The sequence below is a fragment of the Pseudorasbora parva genome, chromosome 8, assembly GCF_024679245.1.
Source record: "Pseudorasbora parva isolate DD20220531a chromosome 8, ASM2467924v1, whole genome shotgun sequence".
NCBI lineage: Eukaryota > Metazoa > Chordata > Actinopteri > Cypriniformes > Gobionidae > Pseudorasbora > Pseudorasbora parva.
This window is the reverse complement of record NC_090179.1, coordinates 29,725,496-29,749,437: the sequence shown is the minus strand read 5'-3', so window position 1 is coordinate 29,749,437 and position 23,942 is coordinate 29,725,496. Positions and strand designations below refer to the sequence as shown.

Sequence of the window (23,942 nt, the reverse complement as noted above, 5' to 3'; positions counted from 1 at the left end):
CATTCTGACGGTGTTTATTAGTTCTATAAATTAATGTGTCGTGTTCATGTGCTTTTGTAGACATAATACCGCTAATAAAAAAAAACATAGTCATTTAGAACCTAAATATATAATACTGGCATGTACATTTAACCAATTTATTTTATATATTGGACTGTTTCAGTCCGACCAGTTTTGTGAACCGATTTAAAAGATCCGACTCAAAAGAACGGTTCGATCACGAATCGCTCACACAGCGCTCTGCAGAAGCACACAGATAGAGAAAGAGAGAGAGCTGCAGGAAAAGGGAACATCACGCACGGGGTGTCGTTGTGAAAGCAGTTGTTCCTCCGCGTCCAGACATCCATCAAAACTTATTTTTCTTTACGCGTTATTTTAAGAGGATTCGCCGCACTACCCGAGCTTATAATATACAGCGTGAAACGGTGGTTTCCTGCAAGGGGGATTTAATGGGAGTCTTGCATCGATAAAGCGCTTCTCCCCCCCTTGACGGACCTTCGCTCGAACCGAACCGGACTCGGGCGCTGTCCTCACCGGGGGGTATCCGATCCCAGTTGTATTTTGACTGCGAAACCAACACTCCTGAGTCCGAATATGGCAGGAAATCTGAAGAAAGGTGGGGGGCTTATTGGCATGATGAAGGACGCTTTTCAGCCTCACCATCACCTCCACCACTCCCATCACCAGCCCGGGGCCGTGGACAAAAAGACGGTGGAGAAATGCTGGAAATTCATGGATAAGGTGGGTGGCTATCAAGCAAAAACACGAAAGAAAAATACCAGAGAGAGACGTTGTTGCTAGCAGCCTCGGTCTCTTGTTAGCTTAGCCGGATGGCCTGCACCGAGGAGCCCTAACGTTAATGCAATATGGCAGGGCAGCTCTGCTAAGGCAATTAGCTGAACGGTTTGCGGGCTAGTAAACTATATTCTGCCGGTCAAATACTTCGGGAATGTCACGTTTTAGAGAGTAACGTTATGTCATTTGCGTAAGACGTCCACCTTAGCTTGCCTAACAGGACTTCTGAATATGGTACAGGGTCCTGTGCTAGTTGCCCTAGCTTAATAGCTTGTGGTATTACTCAATTGTTGAATATTGTTTATATTGCGAGAAGACTAGGGACTGTTTGGAGTGGACCTATCTGTCCAAATGTGACTCCTCCTGGATGCCCACACGAACGGCGTGGAAATCACAAAGTTGGTTAAGCAACCGATGTCTTATGTTCTAGTCGTGTTGCTTGTCATTTAGTTGGTTAAATTGCCTTTACTTAGTGTAGACGTGGATAGTGGACAGTTGATGGATTGATTCCTCCCAAACACTACTTGCTTCTCTTGTTCCTGTTTTTCTGTAATTTATTTGGATGAACAGGAAGCGTCACATCAACTTTTCTTATCTTAAGTATTTTCAGTCGGTGTTAAGTGTAATACAGACTATTGTGTTCTATTCTGAAGCATTCTACCTGAATTCATAATCTGAAGTCATACTTAAAAATGGCTTAGCTATATTTAAAAGCATGGTTCTGTGTTTACTAGGGATCTATCTAAGCTGGGTTGGTCTTATGATCAGATATGGAGCCATAAAAGCCTGGTGTATCAAATATGATACAAACATTGTTTGTTTTTATATTTTGTATAAAGGTTAAACAAACCTTTCAATTGCCCACAAAAATCTTTTATTTTTTATAATTGTATGAGTCTTTTGCCAACTTAGTAGAAAAGAGAATTTTTAAAACGGTTAGAGGAACATCTGTCTACCAGAGTGGTTTTCTTGTGTTGAATTTGCTGCCTCACAATACAAAAGTTTAAGCTGCAGTTCATGGAAAAAAGTTGTGGTTACTGACCTCACACTTCCTGTGATGTTCACACTGATACTTAAGTAAAACGGTGCATCTTTCACAGGGGGCTCAAGTTTTAACTTATCCTGTAAATATAATAAACCACTTAATATGGCATTTATTTATTAAGTTTTGAGATATATTTTTTAAAAGAAAACTCTTTAATTATGGCGAAGAGAAAAAGTTGATGCTTTCTGACTGAGACCTTTGCAACTTCCTATTTGCTCAGTTTCACACTGTTTAGTTTGTTTAGCGTACATGTGACATATCACATTGTCTTCATAAGCAAATCCCCTTATTTCTGCAATTGTAACATTGAAAATTTCCGCTTTATGTAAACGTGTGCCGTGTCAAATGATAAAACCTTTAGTGAGTGTTTGGGGTTAGTGATTCAGGGTACTTGTCAGAAATTCCACTTGCAAACAGACCTTTCTGAAAGAAATGTTTCTTCATAAGACTTAAACATTTGTTAAGTCTATCCTGACTTGGCTATTTATTATTCAAATTAAACTTTTTCATGTTATACATTATATTTTCCCATTCCCCTGTAAATATTAAACCTCTTACCAAAACCTACAAGAACACAGTGGTTGTTCTTCCCAGTTTGACCTTTAATATACAAAAAACTTTGCATAGTCAAATAAGAAAAGACAATAGTGAAGTTCTGTGTTTTTTATGTGGGTTTCCCCTACATATGTGTATTCACCTGATTTACAAACACAAAATTATCCCTCATCGGTTGTAGTAGTTATTAAACCATAGGCCAATTAAGAGCATTTTATGCATTTTTGATAACATAATTATATTGGGGCATATTTCATTTTTTTTTTTTGTTGTTGACTTCCTGATGTCGTTTCTCATGTTTGAGATCAAACAGATGTTTCTCCACACTTTTGGACTATTTTGTTTAAAATTCAGATTATCACTGGGAGCCATAATGAACGCTGGTCTGCACGTGAACACGTAGACGTATGCATGTTTGCTGATAATTCTCAGGACGTCCTGTCGCCACAGTCTTATCTTTTGGCTGTCAGGACTGGGGGTGCATGAGAGCCAAAAGCTTTGGAGCGCAAGTCAGACTGGATGGTAACCCATACCCCCCCCCCCCCCCCCCCCCATGTGATGTCATCAGCTCTCCCCACCCCCCAATCACAGCTGGTCCTGTGCTGAAGACAAAATAGATACGAGCAGCTACAAGCCCTTGGAGCAGCTGCATGCAGCGCCAGCCTCTTATTGCCGGAACGTGCGCTTGCGGCACAGCGCTTCTCGAACTGCTGGGGTGGTGACATTTGAGCAGTTTCCCGTTTCCTCAAATTTCCCACCCGCGTCTTAATCAATAGTTCAGAAGGTGATGATGCGTGGCTTTAGTCCATAGAGTGGAGAGCAACTGTCTGAATTAAAGCAAATGCAATTGAACCCATCAGTATAGCCATTAAGTTGTTTGGCTAATGAAGTGCTTTGAGGGCATGCACTTAATCATAATGATTTATTCTCTAGAGTGAACTTTTTTTTCTTCTCTTGGATGATTTCAACAGCTTTGTGGCTTCCAGTAGGTTTGGGTGGAACCTAACAGGTATGAAATACATAAATTGAATAAAGTTATCAAACACTTCAGTCTTCACTTCAACAAATTATAAATTACAAATATTGATTAATCCTTATTAAAGCGGTAAAAGTCTTTTGTTCTTTGATTTACATTAATGACATACAGCAGTGGGTTTATTAGGCCGCTGTCACTTTAAGATATGAAGCACATGACACGGACCCGGATCTGACACACATCCAAAACACTGTTAATTTAACGCTTTTTAACTTAAGACTGTGCTTAAGACGATACTCCACAAAGCATTTTGGCATACTTTTGTGTGTTTTTTCATTCAAGCATGAAAGAGAACTCAACGCAGTCACGTGCTGTCGGAAGTGGCATTCTGTGTGTGCATGAGTCCCCACACAGAGAGGAGATTCACAGACAGCACGCCAGTACACACACACACAAACACACAAACACACACATATATATATATATATATATATATATATATATATAGATATATAGATATATATATGTAGATATATATATATATATATATATATATATATATATATATATAGATATATATATATAGATAGATATATATAATATATAGTGTGTGTGTGTATGTTTGTATGTATGTGTGTGTGTGTGTATTTAAAAAAATATTAAGTAGAAATGTTCAGTTTTTAATTGTGTCTGTTCTCTTACTGAACTAAATTATTTGATTACTATTAAAAAAAATCTAAATGACCAAAATGTAACCGATGTTGTGTCTTAACAACGACTAATGTAGCAAACCTATTGCGCACACAAGTCTGTGTTACTTTTTTACATTCACATGAATCGCAGCACAGTTATGAGCGGAACCAAACTCAGACCACCTCCTTCAAGCGCTCTCAAATGCAGTAGTCCTGAGCTCAGGTCATTCGGGTCCGCAGTGCATGACAGCTTTCAAATGACCAATTTTTCAACTAAACTGACAGTGTTAAAACGGCCTCACGTTTAAGATCTATATATATATATATATATATATATGTATGTATGTATGTATATATATATATATGTATGTATATATATATATATATATATATATATATATATATATATATATATATATATATATATATATATAATATATAATATGCATTAATTCAATCAAATAGGCAGTAAAGGCATTTGTCATGTTACAATTATTTTTCAAATAAATGCTGTTCAGATGAATTTTCTATTCATCAAAGAATCCAGTACAGAACCAGCAAAATCAGCAGAACCATTTTCAATGTTAATTAATGTTTCTTGAGCAGAATATCAGCACATCAGAATTATGTCTGAAGGACCATGTGACACTAAAGATTGGAGTAATGGCTGGTGAAATTAGCTTTGCTATAACGTGAAAATATAAAAGTTATTTATTGTAATATTTTACAGATTTACTGTTTTAACTATTTGATCACATAAATGCAGCCTTGATGAGCAGAAGAGACTTACTTTGATGTGATAATTGTATGATCACTGGGGAACTTATATATTCAATTTCATGAAACATCTTATCCAATCAGAATTTGGAGTTGGAATTAATAGCATATGCTTTTTAATAGCATATACTATGCTTTTTAGTGTCTTTACAATTTAGTGTTAAAGCTGGCACTTGTGTCAGGAATAGGGTTGCAACGGTATTAACGGTATTGCGGTTTATCACGATATTTGGGGGGGGGGGGATTAAAGCAGATCTCACCTGCGCTAATGCGTATATGCAGCTTCATTACACGTCACTGTTTAGACTCCACTCTTTATGTACAACTGAGAAAATGTCAGAGCCAGAGGCTACAAATTCTAATCTCTATCCCCTGACCAAAAAAAGTTACAACGCAGAATGGGAATACTTTTGAGTATTCGAAAAATGAACGCGGGGTTGTCCTTGAAGATGGCTATCCAGTTTGCATGAAGAATGGCTGCAAAAGCAGTAAATACATTGGACATATTCTCCCATAATCGTGAACACCATCACGCTCTTATTCTTGTAATGCTTTTAAACCATCTAAGCACAACAAGACAGAAGAGAACGCGCTGTATATCAATGTCCTCACATACACACACACACACACACACACACACACACACACACACACGACAAGACAAGACAGAAGAGAACTCGTTATTTGTCGATGTCCTGTCTTTGTGGCTGCGTCTCAATCAGATCCCTAGTTGCGCCAGTCTTGTGCACAAGTTCTTTTTCATTCTTGAACAAACAATAACAGCAACACAAGGAATGGAATGCTGCCAAAATGTCAGATTTGTTGACTATTCTCATAATAGGAGTCTTAAAATAGTTAAATAATATCTCCAATGGACGTGAGAAAATGAGATGCATGTGACTGCGCGTCAGATCCCCGTCATGTTCGGCGGCGGTCTATTTTAAAGTGACAGCGACACTGATGAACAAAGAAATAACGGGAACAGAGAAAAGATGATTAAGCTATATTTAATTTATTATTCATGCAGTTAAGAAAGCTGTTTGATTATAATTACATTTCTGTCTAACAGGGAAGGCCACTGGTAAATATAATCAATGTCCCCTCGGAGTCTTAAAAAGTATTACATTTCAAAATCAAAATATAAGGCCTTAAAAAGTCTTAAATTCGCGGAAGCATTGCGTTCTAGGTCTTAAATAATGTTAAACAGGTCTTAATTTCCCTACGTTCATGTAACGCTACATCATTGAAATGCTCTCGCCTCCCGCAGCACGCGCGTGCGTGTGTGTGTGTTCCATGGTGTTTGTAGTTCTTTCTTTCGCTAGACCAACTATTGTTCGCTCTATTACAACTACAAATTAGACAAGCATGCATCTTATATTGCAGCCAATCAGCTTTCATGTTATTGGCACGAGCCTCTTTCTGATCGTACCCCACACACGCATAAAACGGATTTTATTCTTCAGCTGAGTCTGACAGTTCTTGCAGTTCCGCGATCGTGAACGCGAAGGCGAATCTTTCTCACCATCTTGCATAATGACCAAATAAAAGTATAATATACCCGATTGCACTAAAAAGAGTTAATAACAGTGATGTGAACTCCGATGTCAGGCTGCGTGTGTTTGCTGTCTGTCAGCGCTCGCTTGTATTGAATGTGTTATTTACTATGCTCATTAGCCTAACCTTACTCTTGAGCGATCAAATACACACATTATGCAAATGTCTATATCCTGAGATTTGAGTTAAAAAGTTTGGGACGTGTCAGTAAGTTCTGGATCTGCGCATTAGTAAGTTCTAAAAGTGAAAGCAAACTAATATAGCTTAACAACAACACAAACGGGGGAAAACGGCACTTACACTTAAAGGAACACTGCAACTTTTTTAGAAATAGGGCTTATTCAACTTTGCTATATTTAGATATGTGGGGAAATGCATTTTAAGCTAAGATATATTGTAACATGCATTGTTTTAGTTTGGCAGGGTCAAAATGCATTTGCCCACATTTGCTCACATAATGTCTAAAGAAGTTGAATAAGCCCTATTTCTAAAAAATGGTGGAGTGTTCCTCTTTGTAGATATGCATCTTTGTTGTATTTATTTGTCCTATTGTCATTTGTTTATAAGTATAAATTATATTGCTGACCGATTACTTGATTACGTAATTACTTGAAAACTTTTTACTTATATTAAGCAATTGCTTATTGCTGTGGTTTACTTTTAAGATGTTGGTCATATTTCTCATGCCAGGCGATCGTGTTACTAAAGATAGGTAGCACACCACTGGACCAGCCTTTTTTGTTTTTGTAATACCAAGCAAGATTCATGCATTTTGTTAGTTTTATTGCAATGTGTGACTATTGTGCATCTAACATAATAATATGGTTAATGTTGCATCCTAATTATGAAAAAAATTAAATGCAAATTATGTTTGCAAATTTATGGAAGTGACCACCACAAAATAAATAATTTTGGTCCAAAAAATTTTTTTTTAAAAATAATGGCTTTACAAAATATAATATTAATTTCCCATTTTGAGTTGCGACGAGAAAAAAAGCTATCATTATATATATACAATACTATGATAAAAAGCTGTGATGGAGGATTTTGGTCATTCTGCCCAACCCTGATTTCAAGTATTAGACCTCTGTAGCTGTAATGTGTACTCCGTGTCATTCCCAGTCACCAGCTGAAAATGTTGTGGAAATTGAGATGACAGCATAGTGCTGTAGATTGCAGAACCGTGTCTTATGTGCAAACAGTTGTCCTCATATGTAGTTCACAAAAATTCTTCTCTCTGGAATGTTCTTGTTTTGCGACCTGACGAGTTTTGTGTGCGTATTTACGGTTCAGTTAACAGTTTTAAGGCCCTTGTCAGTGTAAATTTAATTTTTCTCTCACATATCACACTACAAGAGAAAACTTGCAAAATGTTGGCCCACAGTGGACATGAGGTTAGTCTGCAGTTCTGTTTTTTTTTTTTTTTTTTTTGATTAAGTCAACTTATTGCGGCTTTAGAGAATAGTTTTGCAGTGCTTGTTGGCTGATGTTTTGTTAATGGACGAACACTGTATATAAATTATTCGATTTTCTGCAAAGTGAATTGTATTAAACATGGATGTGAGTTTTTGCAGTATAATATTATTGTATAAAACATTTATGAGTTTGAGGAAATGCGATTCATTTTATCTTAATGTTGTGTACACTACACAAGATAAAAATAAATAAAAAATAAATCTTTCTTGAGCACCAAATCAGCATTTGTAATGATTTCTAATTGATCAAGGGACACTGAAGACTAATAGGATAAGTAACAGGAATAAATTATATTTTAAATTAGAACATAGCTATTTTTAATTGTAATAATAGTTCACTGTTTTTACTGTTTATTTCATCAAATAAATGCCACCTTGTTGAACACAACTTTTAAAAGCATGTAAATATAATCAACCCAATCTTTTAAACCGTTGGTCTCTTTTTGTATTTAGAGTGGCAGTTATGCATTTTAATTAATTTCAATGTACTCTTGTACAAAACTGCAGCCGTTTCAGGGAAATTTTCAAACTGTAAGCCTTTTACATTGCTTATAATGTTGTTTTTGGCATTGTAACCATTTTGACTGGTTTCTCTTTTGCTGCTGAGTGTTTTGAAAAGATGCCATATTTAACATGGTCTGATTTTTCTCTGCACTGTTGCAGGTGGTACGGTTATGCCAGAACCCCAAGCTGGCCTTGAAGAACAGTCCTCCGTACATCCTGGACCTTTTGCCAGACACCTACCAGCATCTCCGCACTATCCTGTCTCGCTATGAAGGCAAGATGGAAACACTGGGCGACAACGAGTACTTTCGCGTTTTCATGGAAAACTTGACCAAGAAGACCAAACAAACCATAAGCCTGTTCAAAGATGGCAAAGAGCGAATGTTCGAGGAGAACTCTCAGCCTAGGTGAGCGCAGATGAGTTTCTGTTGACAACCTCTATTTACAGCATTTCATGTGACCAAATTAGCTGCAAAATGTTCAAAAAGATATTTGTTACGGTCCGTATTGTCCAAATAAGTTTTCAACATTTTCCTTTTGACAAAGGTGTTGGGTTAGGTGTGAAAGCAGACGTTAGAGAACTCAAGCCACCCCTGTGCAGACGTTTCCTGAGCTAGTTCATGTTTTTTGGAATGCTCTGCAATTTAATTTAGTGTGGGAGTCAAAAGCAGAAGCAGTGAAAAATGGTTTGTCAGTCCTTGAATCATGTGAAACCGGTTTCTTGAGAAAATTTGAGTAGAGGTTACATTAAGTTAAGCTGAAGCTCAAGTCGTATATCCAAGATGCAAATGAAGTCGAGCATGTAAGCACTCACGGATCAGACGGGGCTGAGATTGTATCAGGTCTGTGGTTCTTCTCCTTCGCCTGGAAACGCTTAACGTGTGCACGTGTGTGCGCCCGTGTGTGCGTGTGTGTGCGCCCTTGTTTATGTTACATTGTGGGGACCAAATGTCCCCATAAGGATAGTAAAACCTGAGAGCATCTACATTGTGGGAATCAGTCAGCGGTCCCCACTTTTCAAAAGGCTTATAAATCATACAGGATGAGTTTTTTTGAGAATGTAAAAAGGCAAATATTTTTTAAACAATTAATCTAGCGATTATTTTTTTCCCGATGCATCGATTAATCTAACGAATAATCGTTAAAAATAATATTAATCATTGTCCCTGCCTGATTCGATTTCAATTCGATTATCGATTATCTCCCCAATAATTGCCTAATAGCAATTTATACATGTTGATTTTATTATCTGAATGAAAAAACAAATTCCTTAATATTGCAATATGTTTATTGCTCTTAAAATTCCAAAGACTATACAGAGCAATGCATTCAATAAAACCTTGTAAACATAAAGTACACACACACACACACACAAATAAATAAGTATAAACCAACAACAAAGAAACACAATATACCATTTTTCTATGTATGCAACTCAGCTTACAGGCTATGCCCATTGATTAAATATCAACAAGTTGGCTAATCAAATCCGGGGACACACTGAAGCGTGCCGTGAGCATCTCGGCTGCATGTCGTGTCCGTTTTTGTTTTTGCTCCCATGTTAACAGGTTGGAGTTTCCACACTGCCTGCCTGACACGCGCGGAAAACGTGTGCATGCAAGAAATAGAAGAGCGCCTATTTTTCACGCGACACGTTGGAAGCATCTCCAGTCAAAATAGAATAGGAAAAGATGTGTCATTATCATTTTGAATATAGAGAATATATCATTTTGACACGAATATCATTTTGAATATAGAAAATATATCATTTTGACACGAATACATATTAATAAATGACATTTTCATGTTTGAAAGCCTATAGGTTAAAAAAAAATGCAGATATAGGCCTAATTGTAATAATAAAAAATGACAATTATCGATTTTGAAATATTGCAACTGTCAATACAGAACGAAATATTCTGTAGCCTATTTTGCCGGCAATACCATAGATATGTGGTCAATAGGCTACTGCCAACGTTGTCTTTGCTGTATCAGTAGGCTATTTATGTTTAACATTATGTATAGGGCTTCCCTCCGCATCAATAGCAGCAGCAGTCAGACACGCTTCTAGTGTGCAGAGGCAGAGAAAACGCCCCGTGACTGACACGCAACAGAAACGCCACACGCATCCGACAGTGAAAACAGTTACATGTAGAGTGCATTACGGGTGCCAATATTCAGTTTAAAACCGGAATAGTCCTGGGATGAAACTGTGCTCATTTAGAGGATGGATACCCTCGGCCACATCAGCGCCATAAGACATTGAACATTTTAAATTTAAAACAGCTTATTATGTAGGTAGCCAATGTGCCTGATGCTTTCACTTGATGCAAACGTTTTTTTTATTTATTATTAAAATACATAAAATATTACCAAAACATCTGTATTCCTGTGTGCAGAAATTTGTTTATGTAGCCGTGACAACAAAACGCATGCATGCGCGCCTGTGTTAAAGGACAACTGCGGTGCGAAATTAACCTAGAGGTAATTAACAGATGGTTACCGAGTAGATCGTTCTCTGGGATGCGTTTTCATGAAAATCGAATGTAAAGAGTTTTATCTCTAAAAACAGATTTGTTTATAGCGCTTGTCTATGGGGCACAGGGTAGACACAGGGTGGTAAAATTAAATTGCTTGTTAATACCACTAAAAAGGTTCAAAATAGCCTCACACTAACATGGTAGCATAATGAGGGTCCCTACATGCAAACCGAAGCATTGAGAACTTTGTAAGTGTACAAACAGTTTAAAAAGAAGATACTTTATAAAGACAGTACATCACGTGTTCACGGACAGGCGCCATCTTGGAAAAGAGTCTCGACGAATCGATCCACGAGTGCTGTTCTAAGTGAGCTGGTCGATAGGAATTAGGTTTGTGAAATGTAATAACATGGACATTTTTTTTTTATATAGTACCTATAGAGTAGTATTGCATCCTTCATATCTCCGAAAAGTCTTTAGTTGTATTATATTTATAAAAGAAATATGGGCTGTACCGAGTCTTTCCGGGAAAAAACCAAGCCCCTGGAGGTGTATCGTGTGGGCGGAGCTAAAGAATGACAAGCGCGAACAAAGCGGTGACGTCCTCAAGCGTGGAAAAACCCATGGCTATCTCAGCTAATAGATATGATCCAGAATCTAATTCAGAGGCTGAAATAAATTGAACAGGAGAAACGGCAACAGCAGGACGCCTGTCTCTGTGGTATGTACTGTATTTACTCTTTGCACGTCAGACTAGTGTACATAGAACAACAGAGTCCGTTAGCACATTTGAATGACGAAGCACGCGATCGTGTCGTTTACTGATGTTTACTCACGTGACGAGCCAACAGACATTTGATGCAGTTTTAACGTTACTCACCGGCTGCTTCCAAAGCAGGACCGAAACTTTATCGTTGGGACCGCTCCGTCAAAAACACACTTCTTTAGTATGTGTATACATCATTTGTAATTTATCTTGATATTCTTCTACCTTTGTCTTGTTTGTAAGTTGCTTAAAAGCTCTGAAGACTGTCATATATTTGGCTTAAGTTTAACTAAAATGGCTCTACAATATGATTTAAAAGTTGGATGCTTTATTTAGAGAGTTGAATTCTTATATGCGCTCGTAAGTCCCAGACATTTTCCCTCAGAAACTGCAGCTTGATTAGTTGATTATATACATCTTATTTATGTCCATATATAATTTCCATCATTCTTATAATCGCTCTTCCTGTAGTACAGCAGCTTCTCATACCATAGTCATCGTGCCAACTGTCATTCCATATCGTTCATACTATTTCACTTCTCTGACACTAGAAAGGAATTGCCAATCTAAACATTCAGAGGTTTTAAGACCTCGTCTTTTTTCATGGCCTCTTTTTGAGCCGCTTTTGTGGCAAATTCTTGAATCTTAGCTGAAACTTTTTTCCATGTTGTTAGATGATGTAGCGTTTACTTAGTGTGAAGGGCGAAGTGTTCGCATTGAGTGAGAAGAATTTAATGATTAACTGTGACACACAAGTCACGCTTTGCACCACGCAGACACCGCTCTTCCTGTTAACACACTCACTTCCCCTTCCTGTTTCTCCTAAGCCCCCATCAGCATGCACATAGCTAAAACCTGCCACTTCTTACACTGACTGTCTGTGACAATTCAAGCTTTATAGGATCACTTTCAGCACATGGGTAGTTGGTACTCCTGAAGACATAGATCTCTCTACATTCCAATTCATGCACTCCATGTCCTAATCATGAGAACTGCTCTCCACATCTAGTGCCGTCTAGCATTGGCTTGATAGCAAAATTTTGGCTTTGTTCACTGAATCCTTGATATTGGTTCTGAATTGATACCTAAAAGCAAAATTACAGTAGGAACAAAAAGACAAATGTTTCGCAAATGTTCTTCACAATGTAACAACTGGAATTTTGTTTCCAGATACATTTTTCCAAATATTCCTGAAAATTTAATCATGAAACAATTACGTATTTTCAGTAGTTTTGTTCAAATTGACAAATGCAAATATGAATAATGACAGTGCATTCATATAAACTAGAAAAGGTTTTTCAACACATAAGATTGTGTTACAATCATCAATTATTAAAATAAATTACTGATGCATTTTGATGCAAAAATGGGCATTGATGCATTTATGCAGCTCATTACTGATGCAAATTGGGCATTGATGCATTTTTGCATCCCAATGCTGCATTCTCATTTACTTTAAATCGGTGACGTCATCCATTGCCGAAAACTTTTCGATCGTCAACGCAGGCATCAGCAAATCAGATTGCCTATGCAAATACCCTAGGGCAGAAGCTAGCCAATTGCGTTCATGCAACACTAGAAAAGCGATGTGATTGGCTGTTGTCACTATAGTGGTCGCTTAAGCACCAGCTTCAGAGACAAGTTCAAGCTTTTAGCCAAGCTTCGACACACATGCCCTGTGTGAATGCAGCTAGTGATTTAATTTTGCTTTCATGCTTCATGTCACGCTTGCCTACCAAAACATTTAGCAATCCTAAAATTGATATTTCACACTTTTCCTGTAATCCATGCAACCCTAGTGCTGCCTTAAGGTACAGTCATTTTTTTTCCAGCAAAATGGTCTATTCAGGGCTCGACAACAAGGACAGATGCTCGGGACAGAATGGTCATTTGCCTGACGCAAAATATAACTTCATTCAGAACTCGCAAGCTGTTTCCTCAATACCAAATATGCATTACGCAAAATTTGGACATGCTTCCTTGGTAGTTTGGATTAGCAAGTTCTTCTCAGGTGTACAAACTCTGGAGGTCGGGAGGACAAAAGTCCAGTAATTCTGCACATATAAGAGGTAGTAGTAGGATAATCGATTATACCAGTAGACCCAGTCAACTGGTAGAGATTTTGTATCATTGCCTTAGTGCAGCTAGACACTCAAACTGCTTAATGTCTGACCTAGTGTTAACTTGGCAGCATTTGGTTCCAGAGTTCCCAGTATAACTGCTGTACTGATGTTTTATGCAGATGCTAGTGTGTACTGAAGCTGTCAGTGAGATATTTACAGTAAATAATTTGTGACTTACTGTATTTTCACACAGTTGACTGTTTCAGCATGCTGTTGGATCTTCTACCACATTTATCTCTGAGTTTCTTTTATAAAGCGGTGCATAATGCACAGTTCTCTTATATCAATCTCTGTGAAATTGCACGTGCTCTCAATTTAGGTAGCCTGGAGTTCGGTGTGTACCATACATCTGTTGTCAATTAAGCCAAATAAATTTGAATATATTTTCAGACAGATGTTATATCTTAAATTATCATAGTTTTATATTATGTGTCCATCCATACTCCATTGTTCAGATTGCTAAATTTGGACCATGCATGACTTTCCGTACTCATGTTTCCCTCTGTGGTTAGTTTGGTTATCTTTTCATCTTATCTACATGTTATAGCTTTGCATGAAAGGATTATATATAGCAACAGGGAAATGAACAGCAGATGAAGTTAGATGCACATGCATCTGCCGGTTTTATCACAGTAAGGTATTATGCAGTTGTGGGGTGTAACAACTTTGCCAGCTTGATGGAGTTTTACTGTGTCCAATTTCCTTTTAGTCGCAGATCTGTCATAAGATGAGTTAAGTCTTAACATCCTTTTGTACATGTTCTTTCTGTGAATTATTTTGAATTGGTAGCGTTTAAATGAGATGTTTTCTCTGTCCTGGTCCCGTTTTTCTGACACATTCAGTCTACATAGCTGTAGTCAGCACAGAGAGGACTGCCCACTAACTGGGGAAAATTCACATTTACTACAGTTTCCTGGGTTTTTGTTTTTATGCGGGTTCTGCTTGTTTTTAAAGCCTGAATAATTCCAAATGTGACCCTGGACCACAAAACCAGTTGTAAGTTGCACAAGTATATTTTTTAGCAACAGTATTAGCCAACAATACATTGTATGGGTCAAAAATTATAGTTTTTTCTTTTGTGCCAAAAATCATTAAGATATTAAGTAAAGATCATCTTTCAAGTAATGAAGTATTCTCGTAAGTTTATAATATGCCATTGAAAATACATACGGGTGAGGAGTTCAACTGCCGGCGGTCGCCATGTTGGCCCTCCATCTTGACAGTACATTAGCCAAAGAGGGACATACCCATAAATGCAAGCTTCGCCATTCGTGTTTTAACACTCGATGGCACCGTGTCGAATGTGAAGAGGGGGATTGCCATGTTAATCTTGGACTTAATTTGGCCACCATAGGAGTTCAAACGAAATCAGAATTGAGAGTAACAGAAGCTATTATTCACTGGATGGTCATATACCTTTACACCGCTAGATGTATAAATATCACACAGTGGAGCTTTAAGAAATGCTAGTAGAGTAGTCCCTATTAGGAATGTGACTGTACCACATTTCCAGTAGTCGGTACCAATACCATAAAAATATCACTGTACCAAATTCAGTACCACAGCAAAATATATATATATATATATATATTTTTATTGAATTTAACTATATTCAAAAATATTAAATTCAATGAGTTTATTATTTATGATGATCATAAGTAAATAATACATAAACATTTAAAGGCTTTTGTTTAAAATGAAACATTGTTAAAGATCAAATGAAAAATAAGCAACCATCTAGGCATTATTATTATCAGTAGTAGATGCATATTATTAATAGATAAGAGACGTAGCTAAATCTACACCAAACTTTTATTTTGTCGGGTTGTCGTGTGTGTGTGCGCGTGCGCGCAACCATCTGCTGGTATCTTCAGTGCTGGTCACTTTTTTTACATTTAAGTACCGACTTGGTAACACAGTACTGGTACTTGTGACATCCCTACTCCCTATAAACCAGAGTGTACCACCCATCCCACCTAACAATGAAAACATTAATAATCATATTATTCAAAACTGCTGCCTTGAATAGGTAAAAATGTGCCATTTGATAGCTTAGATTCTGAACTTTACAATGCATGTAGCCAATTCAATTAAATCCTAAGTAGTGCTGAGTGATTTGCTAAAGAATAGCTAAAAAATGTTTTCATAATTTAACTAAAAAGAAATATGATTTCAAGTGGCATTTTTACACATAACTTATAATTAAACATGCACAGACCACGATTATAAGTCAAAAATCAACATAATCCCTTGCCTCGATCACTCTATATTCCTCATAGTTCCAAATGCTGTAACTTTTGATTATTTTATGCTATCACCACAAAAATTGATCCAGATGCGGCTCACATGTAGGAGAATTTCTACCAAAAAATAATTTTCTTCCGATCTTATTGCCTTCCTGAATTATTACGCAATATACAAAAGGTATGTAAAATTGTAATAAAAATGACATTTGTTTTTCTCAGCATGAGACTGTCCAATTGTAATATGTTATATGTAATATGTAAGATCTTTTTGCATGTGTGGCACGAGTGCTAATGAGTTTAACCCGCATGTCTCACCGGTCTCGAGTCTCATGGAGGAGCTCCAGAAGGATAAAAAAGAGGAGTGGTGAGTCTGGCGACTTTTTGGCCCTAGGACATATATGTTGAGTTTTATTGTATTTATATGTAGTAGTCATCCGTGAGGGGCTGCTGCTTTACTTTCGTTTTGTGGTTTATTTTATGATTAAACTTTGTTTGCCGGTTCCCGCCACCTCCTTCATGTATCAATAAACTTTTACAGTGAGCTTTCAGAGAAGTTTATTTTCATTACACTATTATAAAGTGATCTTACGGGGGGTGAAAAGCACTAGAAAAGTCCAAATTCCAAAGAACTGAATGTGAACTAGATAATCAACAAAATACAATACACAGTTATAACAGTAAAAAAATGAATACATAAAATCGTTAGCTTCAGCAGCATAAGCCAAAATGCATTGCAGTATTGACAAGGACTATATTTACAGTACTATAGCAGTTCCTTGGTCACCTGACAAACGACAACCCCCGCTCTGTTCTGCAAAATACGGTACATTTGAGTAGGACTCAGTTTGACAGTTACAAGTTTGAGGGTGTGGATCATGCTACAGTACTGTACTGTAATTATGCTCTGTGTAAAGCCCAAAGTATACTTCAGCCATCCGCGTCTGCGTGATGTAATTTGTACAACGGTGCATGTGCAATGAGTGACAAGGAGATGCATACCAAAACATCTTTCCGTGCTCACAGCCAAAAGAGAATACTTTGAAAGGTTTGCACGAGACGAAGTGGAACACTAACAGTTAAATACACCCGGGCCTTAAGTAATGTAAAAATCCTGAATCCTGATTATCCTGAAGGCCAGCTTCCGTCATGATTGTTCCATGTCAAAATGTTATTAGAGTAACATTCCTCTCAACTTCATTTTTATTTTCCTCTTTCTCCTTTTTCTCCCACCAGTTTTAGGGAGCGATGCATTTTTCAAAGCACATAATCACCTATTTATATTATCCTGAGATTCTTATCATTGTGTCATCAGGTTTGCTACATAATGCTTACACATGGAAAGATATGTGCTGTTTGAGTTCACATTGTAATGGTTTGAATTACTTGAGATACTTGCATGGTTAAACTTGTGAAAAATAGGATATTTGTAAGTGTTTTTTTTTTTTTTAAAGAAAAAAACCTGAGAAATGCTGTGTGTGTGTGTGTGTGTGTGTGTGTGTGTGTGTGTGTGTGTGTGTGTGTGTGTGTGTGTGTGTGTGTGTGTGTGTGTGTGTGTGTGTGTGTGTGTGTGTGTGTGTGTGTGAACTAGTGAAATGTGTTAATAGTTTTGAGAAACTTTTTTTTTGTCTTGCTCTAAATGACGAATGATGATGAAATGGGGCTAAATGGTTCAGTTGCAGTGTGTTAGCAATCAAAAAAAAAAAACTGCTTGGCGAGTTAGATTTGTTCTTCAAGGGATTACGGGAACCAAGTAAGTCTGAAATTAATGAAGCTGAGCAGCCAATGATTCGGTTTTGTGTATAAAGTGGCGAATGTGTCTGAACTTCCGGCAAAGGGATGGTTTTGTTCGGGGGTTTTTATGAGTTTGTGCACACAGGGTGCGCTTCGGATGGAAACACTGTTAACACGTCCGAGGATTGTGTTGCAGCTCGAGTTACTACGTCCTGCATCTCGCTCCACACAGAGCCAAGCCGAGCCCAGCTAAGCACGGTCGAGAGACGCACTCAAGCCGTGGGACATTGTATTTATTTATGGTCAACTGAACACTAACTGATAATGGAGCTCTCATACTCTTGCTAAGTTATTCTCTACTTCTGTCTTAAGACATAACACAAAACAGACATGCTTTCCCGTCTCTTTCGCTTTCAAAGTCACAGTTCTCCTGTTTCCTCGTCAAGGCTTTTGTTGAGCTGGCATTCAGTCTATTCTTTAGTTCTTCCTTTAAAACACTGCTCTTTAAAGTGATAGTTTATCTGAAAATGACAGTTCTGTTATCATTTCTCACCTTCATATCATTCCAAACCTGTTACACTGCTATTGTCATTCAATATATGAACAAAACAACAGAGACATTCTTTAAAATGTATTCTCTTGTGTAGGGATGGGCATTTTAAGCAAAAATAATATTTGAAGATCGATGGGAATATTCGATTATTATTCAAAAATCACAACTCCCCGCGTGCGCGCATACATAAACAGAGAGAGAAAGACCATTCACACTCTCATTCTGCATAATAACAAACTGTTTAATTCATTAGGGAATAGGCTATATAAAAACGATACCAAACTTGTGCTGAGGGGAAGGGCCAATCGTTGAGAAGCGAGCAGAGAAAAACTGAGAAAAGGGAAAGGTGCTCCCCTCAGAAAATATATAAATAAAGATATTTTAGATGTTTTGGGATCACTAGACAGGGATTAATTAACACATTTTTATGTGAACCTCAAAAATGTGTCAATGTACATTTTGTTTTTCGCTTGTTTTGCCTGTAGTAAAAACTCATGTTGCCAGCACGGGTCACGTTTACATACATTTATATTGTTAACATAAAATAGGCTAACTAGGAAAATCAATACATTTGATTTTGAAATGTCATTTTACATATTTACATTTTTGGTTTTTGTGGATGAGCTGTCAGACAGTTGGCTTCTGCTTCATTTGACTAGCTTCTACCAAGTGACAGATGAGGATCTGTTTCTCAAACCTTTTTGAGCCCATTTATTTTGCTATCTCAGTTATGCGTGATTATATGGTTAGTTGATTTTATTTGCATTTTCAGAACAGACTCCTCACCGGATGGATGACGTCTCTTATATAAATTAAATTATCTCGAATGACACAATGGTTGAGAATAGGAATCGTCAGATCATTGAACAACATTTGTTTGTGTGAGTGCATTGAATCAAGCTGGGCACTATGTTTGTGTATTTTATTTTGTGTGTGTGTGGGGGTGTTTGCTTGACTGCTTGTCACCACCATTTCCTGACAGAGATCCGGTGTGAAGCCAGTTCTGGACAGTTAAATTTGTCAAGGGGTGGGTAAAATTGTCAATGCGTTTATGAGAAGAAAACACAGAATCCATGATCTGCTTTAGTATTCTCATGCATACAGTGTTTAGACCTAAATGCTGTCCAGTGGCAGAGAAAGTGCCTCTTTAGACACCAAGTCTGATATTTGGGGAAATATTAAATGTTTTAGGGAAGTTGGGTGTTGAAATGTGCATTAGTTGAGCAATTGAAATGGTGTAATCTAGTGCAAACTGGCTCTCGTGTGGACAAATGAAGGCAGGCGCTAAAGGGAGACTGTAGGTGTGACTCTTCTGAACTGTAGACTCTTTGATAATCAGCCGTGGGCATGAGCAGCGGACCGCTCTCGCTTTCTCCTCTTGGCTTGGCTGTTTTATCACAGAAAACAGGAAACAGGAAGGGAGCAGCCAGCTGCAGGTCAAAGGTCAGGCCAAAAGAGGAGGGAAGCTGACAAAAGCACAGTATCTAGGCAGGGCTTGGCCTACAGCAACAGTAAGGAGAGGCCGGCCAACAGAGAGATCGGAGAGGAGGAGAGGTCAAATGGATTGTTTTAATGCAGGCAGTCATGAAACGGCAATAATGAAGCACTATGGCTGTACCTGAATTCTCATTCTGATTTTGAGCTCACTTCTCGACCATTGATGGGTATATACTTCAGGCTTGCAGGTGTGCAATATAAATACATTCCCGGTCCCTGGCATACTAAATCTATCATGCTGACATTGATGTCTTTTTACTCAGGTCTTGTTTTATACCACAATTTAACCACAACTCTCATGGTACCCATGTACCATAGTCATAATTAGTGTAGCACAAATGAAACCAAGGTTGTGAGATACTGAGGAATATGTTCAGTGGACCTTACTGTCATTGGGTCATTTTGCTTTTCATTGGGGGGGGAATATATTTTGAATGTTTTGTTGGCCGAAAAATCAATACTTGATATCAGGCATATTCAAATGCCTTAATAATAGTTAAAATGAGCAGTGTGTCGAAACAATGGTGCAGCTCACACCACAAGTGCACAGGGTCGTTATCTTTGCGCTATATCTAATATTTTTATCTAGAGGAAAAAACGCTTAATTCAAGCGCTTTCCGTTCTGTGTGCGTTTTATCTCTTGCTAAAAATGCTAAAGCACCACATGAAAACAGCAGATGACGGGGTTATTTTAACTACAGTTGCAGAAAGCCTGTGAGCAGTAAAATAGATGGACATACATTCACTAAAATACTGCAGAAATCAACAGTGTTGCAAATATAGTTTTTATCTGTCATATGACAGTTCAAACCACATTTGTGACAACGTTTTATTCATCTACATTTAGAGTTATTAATCAGCATGTTAAGGGCGTTTCAAAATAAACCTATAATTGGGGAAATTATTACTAAATGGCAAGGAAAGACAACAAACTTTGGAATTATTAGTTAACCTTTTTTCTACTCACGATGACTGAGTTTTGATTTATGTGCATTGTTTGTTTTTAGTAGATACTTATTTTAAGCAAAATATAAAAAATGGTCCAGACTTCAAGGGGAACAACCCTGAAACCCCATTGAGTATCCTTTGTGTCACATGGCCTTCTACTTTACATTTGTCTCTAAATGTATAAATAATAATAGCTTTAGCTTGATAAAACATCTGATCTTACCTTTTTATAGGCTGTTCATATTTAATGCGTATTTATACATATAAAAAATTACTAAAATAAAAGCCCAGTTTAATTACTTTGATGTCACAGCAAAAACATGTGCTAGCCTTTATTAACCAAACATTATTAAAAAGGCAAGTGAACTTGTCAGGATAGAAGAATATGCAAAAGAAGAAAATACTAAAGTTACACTCATAGATAAATACAATACATCAAACTTACAAATAAGGTCTAACAGTAGTATTTATGTACGGAAATGCTATCCTTAAATGTAAAATAGCGCTATAGTGTTCACTGTATAAATTAAATATAGATTCATCTTCGTTAAAGCAGTTTTGTTTGATTGGATATTAATAGACAGCAGCAGGTATTTATAGGCTGCTGTCACTGGCTAATGCACAAATCCAATATATTAATACACATCCGATTTATTTCTCAACTTGTAATGTTCACTTAAGACATGACGACTGTGCATACTTGCAGAGTATTTTAACACAGTTTTGTGTCCGTGTGTCAATCATAACATCACCCCCCACGTTTTATAGCAAGAAATAACTCAAACGAAACGTATTTAATGAACGAACTCCTGAAATAACATCAGCGTGAAAAAAACACAGAAAATGGGATAGAAACCAGAATTGTGTAGTTTGTCTATGTCCCATTAGAATACATGGAGATGGCGAGCTTTATGACCTATAGTGCTTCCAATCACCTGAGGGCGATCAAGACACGTCTGCTTCAGTTTTCAGGACTTGTTTTGCAGGCTTGGTTGCACCCCTATTAAATATGTTGTCTACCCTGTCCTAGGACCTAGATCTATAGCCCTAAACTTCTGCAGCTCACAGTTCTCATTTTATTGTATTTTATCTTATAATCTATATATTAATTTATTATCTGCCTCATTCGATGCATTTCTTTTAGTGCAGTGTATAGTAAAAAAGCATGTATATTTTCTCTTTCTAATATAAATTAGCTTGTTCAAAGGCATCGTAAATATTAGAAATGTCATTCATTGTGATTGTTTAAGCAGCACGAGTGCTTTATTTATTGTTCTGAAGAGTGACGACCTGTGACTCTGGGATTAACTGAGTGCTGCTGACAAAGAGTACAACAGCTTTAGTGAGTGATCGAGCGTTCCCTGCTGCATGAGCTTGGGCTTTCTGTGCATCTGTGCCCTACTTAGTTTGAATCTCAAACCCAAAGCCTCTCCTCTCCTTCATGGTTTCAAACATGCACATGTTCGCAAGCATTTTGGTTGAAAGTACCAGTCTTTATGGCCTGCCACCTCACCACATAAATGCCATTGCTTAACTTCTCTTATGTGTTCTCATAGAGAGTGTAAGCATGGCACAGCTGGCTTCCCCAGAAGGCACCTTGGCACCCTTTCGCCACAAACAACAACTGTTCCCAGAGCCATAGATAAAGGAGTATGTCAACCCAGGCTAAGAGGACAGTAGGATGTCAAGATGTTATAGTAGTGAAGGATTGCTTGCAATCCTTCCATCTTTTAGGGTGTTTAAGAGAAGTTTTGCATAGAGATGTGCCATGTCGATTATTGGACAATATATTGTGTTAATATTGTTGCAGTTATATATATTGATTCATTTTTATTAATAATATATTTTTGTCAAATAAAATATGGCATATACCATGATGAGTTTTTGAATATCTTAAGTTTTGTTTCAATAGCTCTTAAGGGTTAGTTCACCCAAAAATGACATTGATGTCATTAATGACTCACCCTAATGTTGTTCCACACCCGTAAGACCTCCGTTCATCTTCAGAACACGGTTTAAGATATTTTATATTTAGTCCGAGAGCGTAGCTAAGTGCACACTTTACTGTCCATGTCCAGAAAGGGAATAAAAACATCATCAAGTAGTTCATATGTGACAACAGTTGGTAAATTATCTCTTGACGCATCGAAAATACATTTTGGTCCAAAAATAACAAAAACTACAACTTAACTCAGCATTGTCTTCTCTTCCGCGTTTGTTTTCAAACCTAAAAAAAATTAGAACGGTTATGAATCAACGTATTGATTCAAGATTAACCAACTGATGTCACTTATGGACCCTTTGGATTCAAAATGTTCACTGGTTGTACAAATTCAAGATTCTCATAAATATGTCATTCGAATATTCGCACTAATTTGATATAATTTTGTGGTAACACTTTATTTTAAGTTGTCGTAGCTCCATATCTCTTTATGTATTTACTAAAGTAGTAAATTATGCATAATTACAACTAACCCTAAACCTAACCGTAACTATAGTGGTGGTATATAGCATGGTGTAAATTAATATTAGTACTTATGAGTAAGTACGCCACCTTAAAATAAAGTATAATTATTTATTTTAGTTTACCATGTAGCAGAAATGCATGCATATTTGTATGCATAATTGAGTGTATTTGTTGTTATTTTATTGTGTGTATTATTTGGATATTTACCATTAGTAAAACATAATCTTTCAATTTATGATTAAATAAAAAAATAATTAAATGAATATCAATGTGTTTTGTTTGGGGTACATCATGACCATAGTAAACAGATAGAATGCAGACCAGTACTTCATAGAATAGACTTTTCGTCAGTGTTAAATCCAAAAAGCCTGCCATTGCTTATGCACACCCATTTTCTCACTTTCATTTCTTGTAGTTTACACTACATTGTTGCACTTTTTTTGTAACACCCCTTTTCTCACTCTGTCTTGGTTTTTTCTGTCTGAGTAAGGATTGAGTTTTTGGAGGCAGCTGCGGCACTGCCACACTCAGACTCTCTCTTGTGCATGTCAATTCCCTAGGCTGGAGAGCTTGTACAATCCCCCACTGTGCTGCCCTGTAAATCATGGCTTTCTTTCCACTTCCTCCCCCTGCCGTGCAGCGCGACCCTCCCTGCTCTCGCCTGCCTGCCTTGGGCTCATGTGCCCAGAGTCGGTGGAATCAGAAAAATGCAGGAGGCATTCAGAGCGTCCACCTCAGTCCCTGATATGTGCCTAGCA

The 23,942-nt window shown here is 37.3% G+C and overlaps 1 protein-coding gene across 4 annotated transcripts in view; it reads left to right on the top strand.

Annotated features, from left to right (window-relative positions):
- The first annotated feature begins 235 nt into the window (after positions 1-235).
- The window catches only part of cbl (Cbl proto-oncogene, E3 ubiquitin protein ligase), a 38,555-nt gene continuing 14,848 nt past the window's right edge, over positions 236-23,942 (top strand). For 2 of the 4 annotated variants that reach the window (XM_067450714.1, XM_067450713.1), the window contains exons 1-2: positions 236-741; positions 8,533-8,780. In XM_067450714.1, coding sequence (XP_067306815.1) covers positions 595-741; positions 8,533-8,780 — 395 coding nt within the window. In that variant the 5' untranslated portion in view covers positions 236-594. The remainder of the gene's footprint in view (positions 742-8,532; positions 8,781-23,942) is intronic. The other 2 variants (XM_067450712.1, XM_067450711.1) reach the window with 1 other exon arrangement.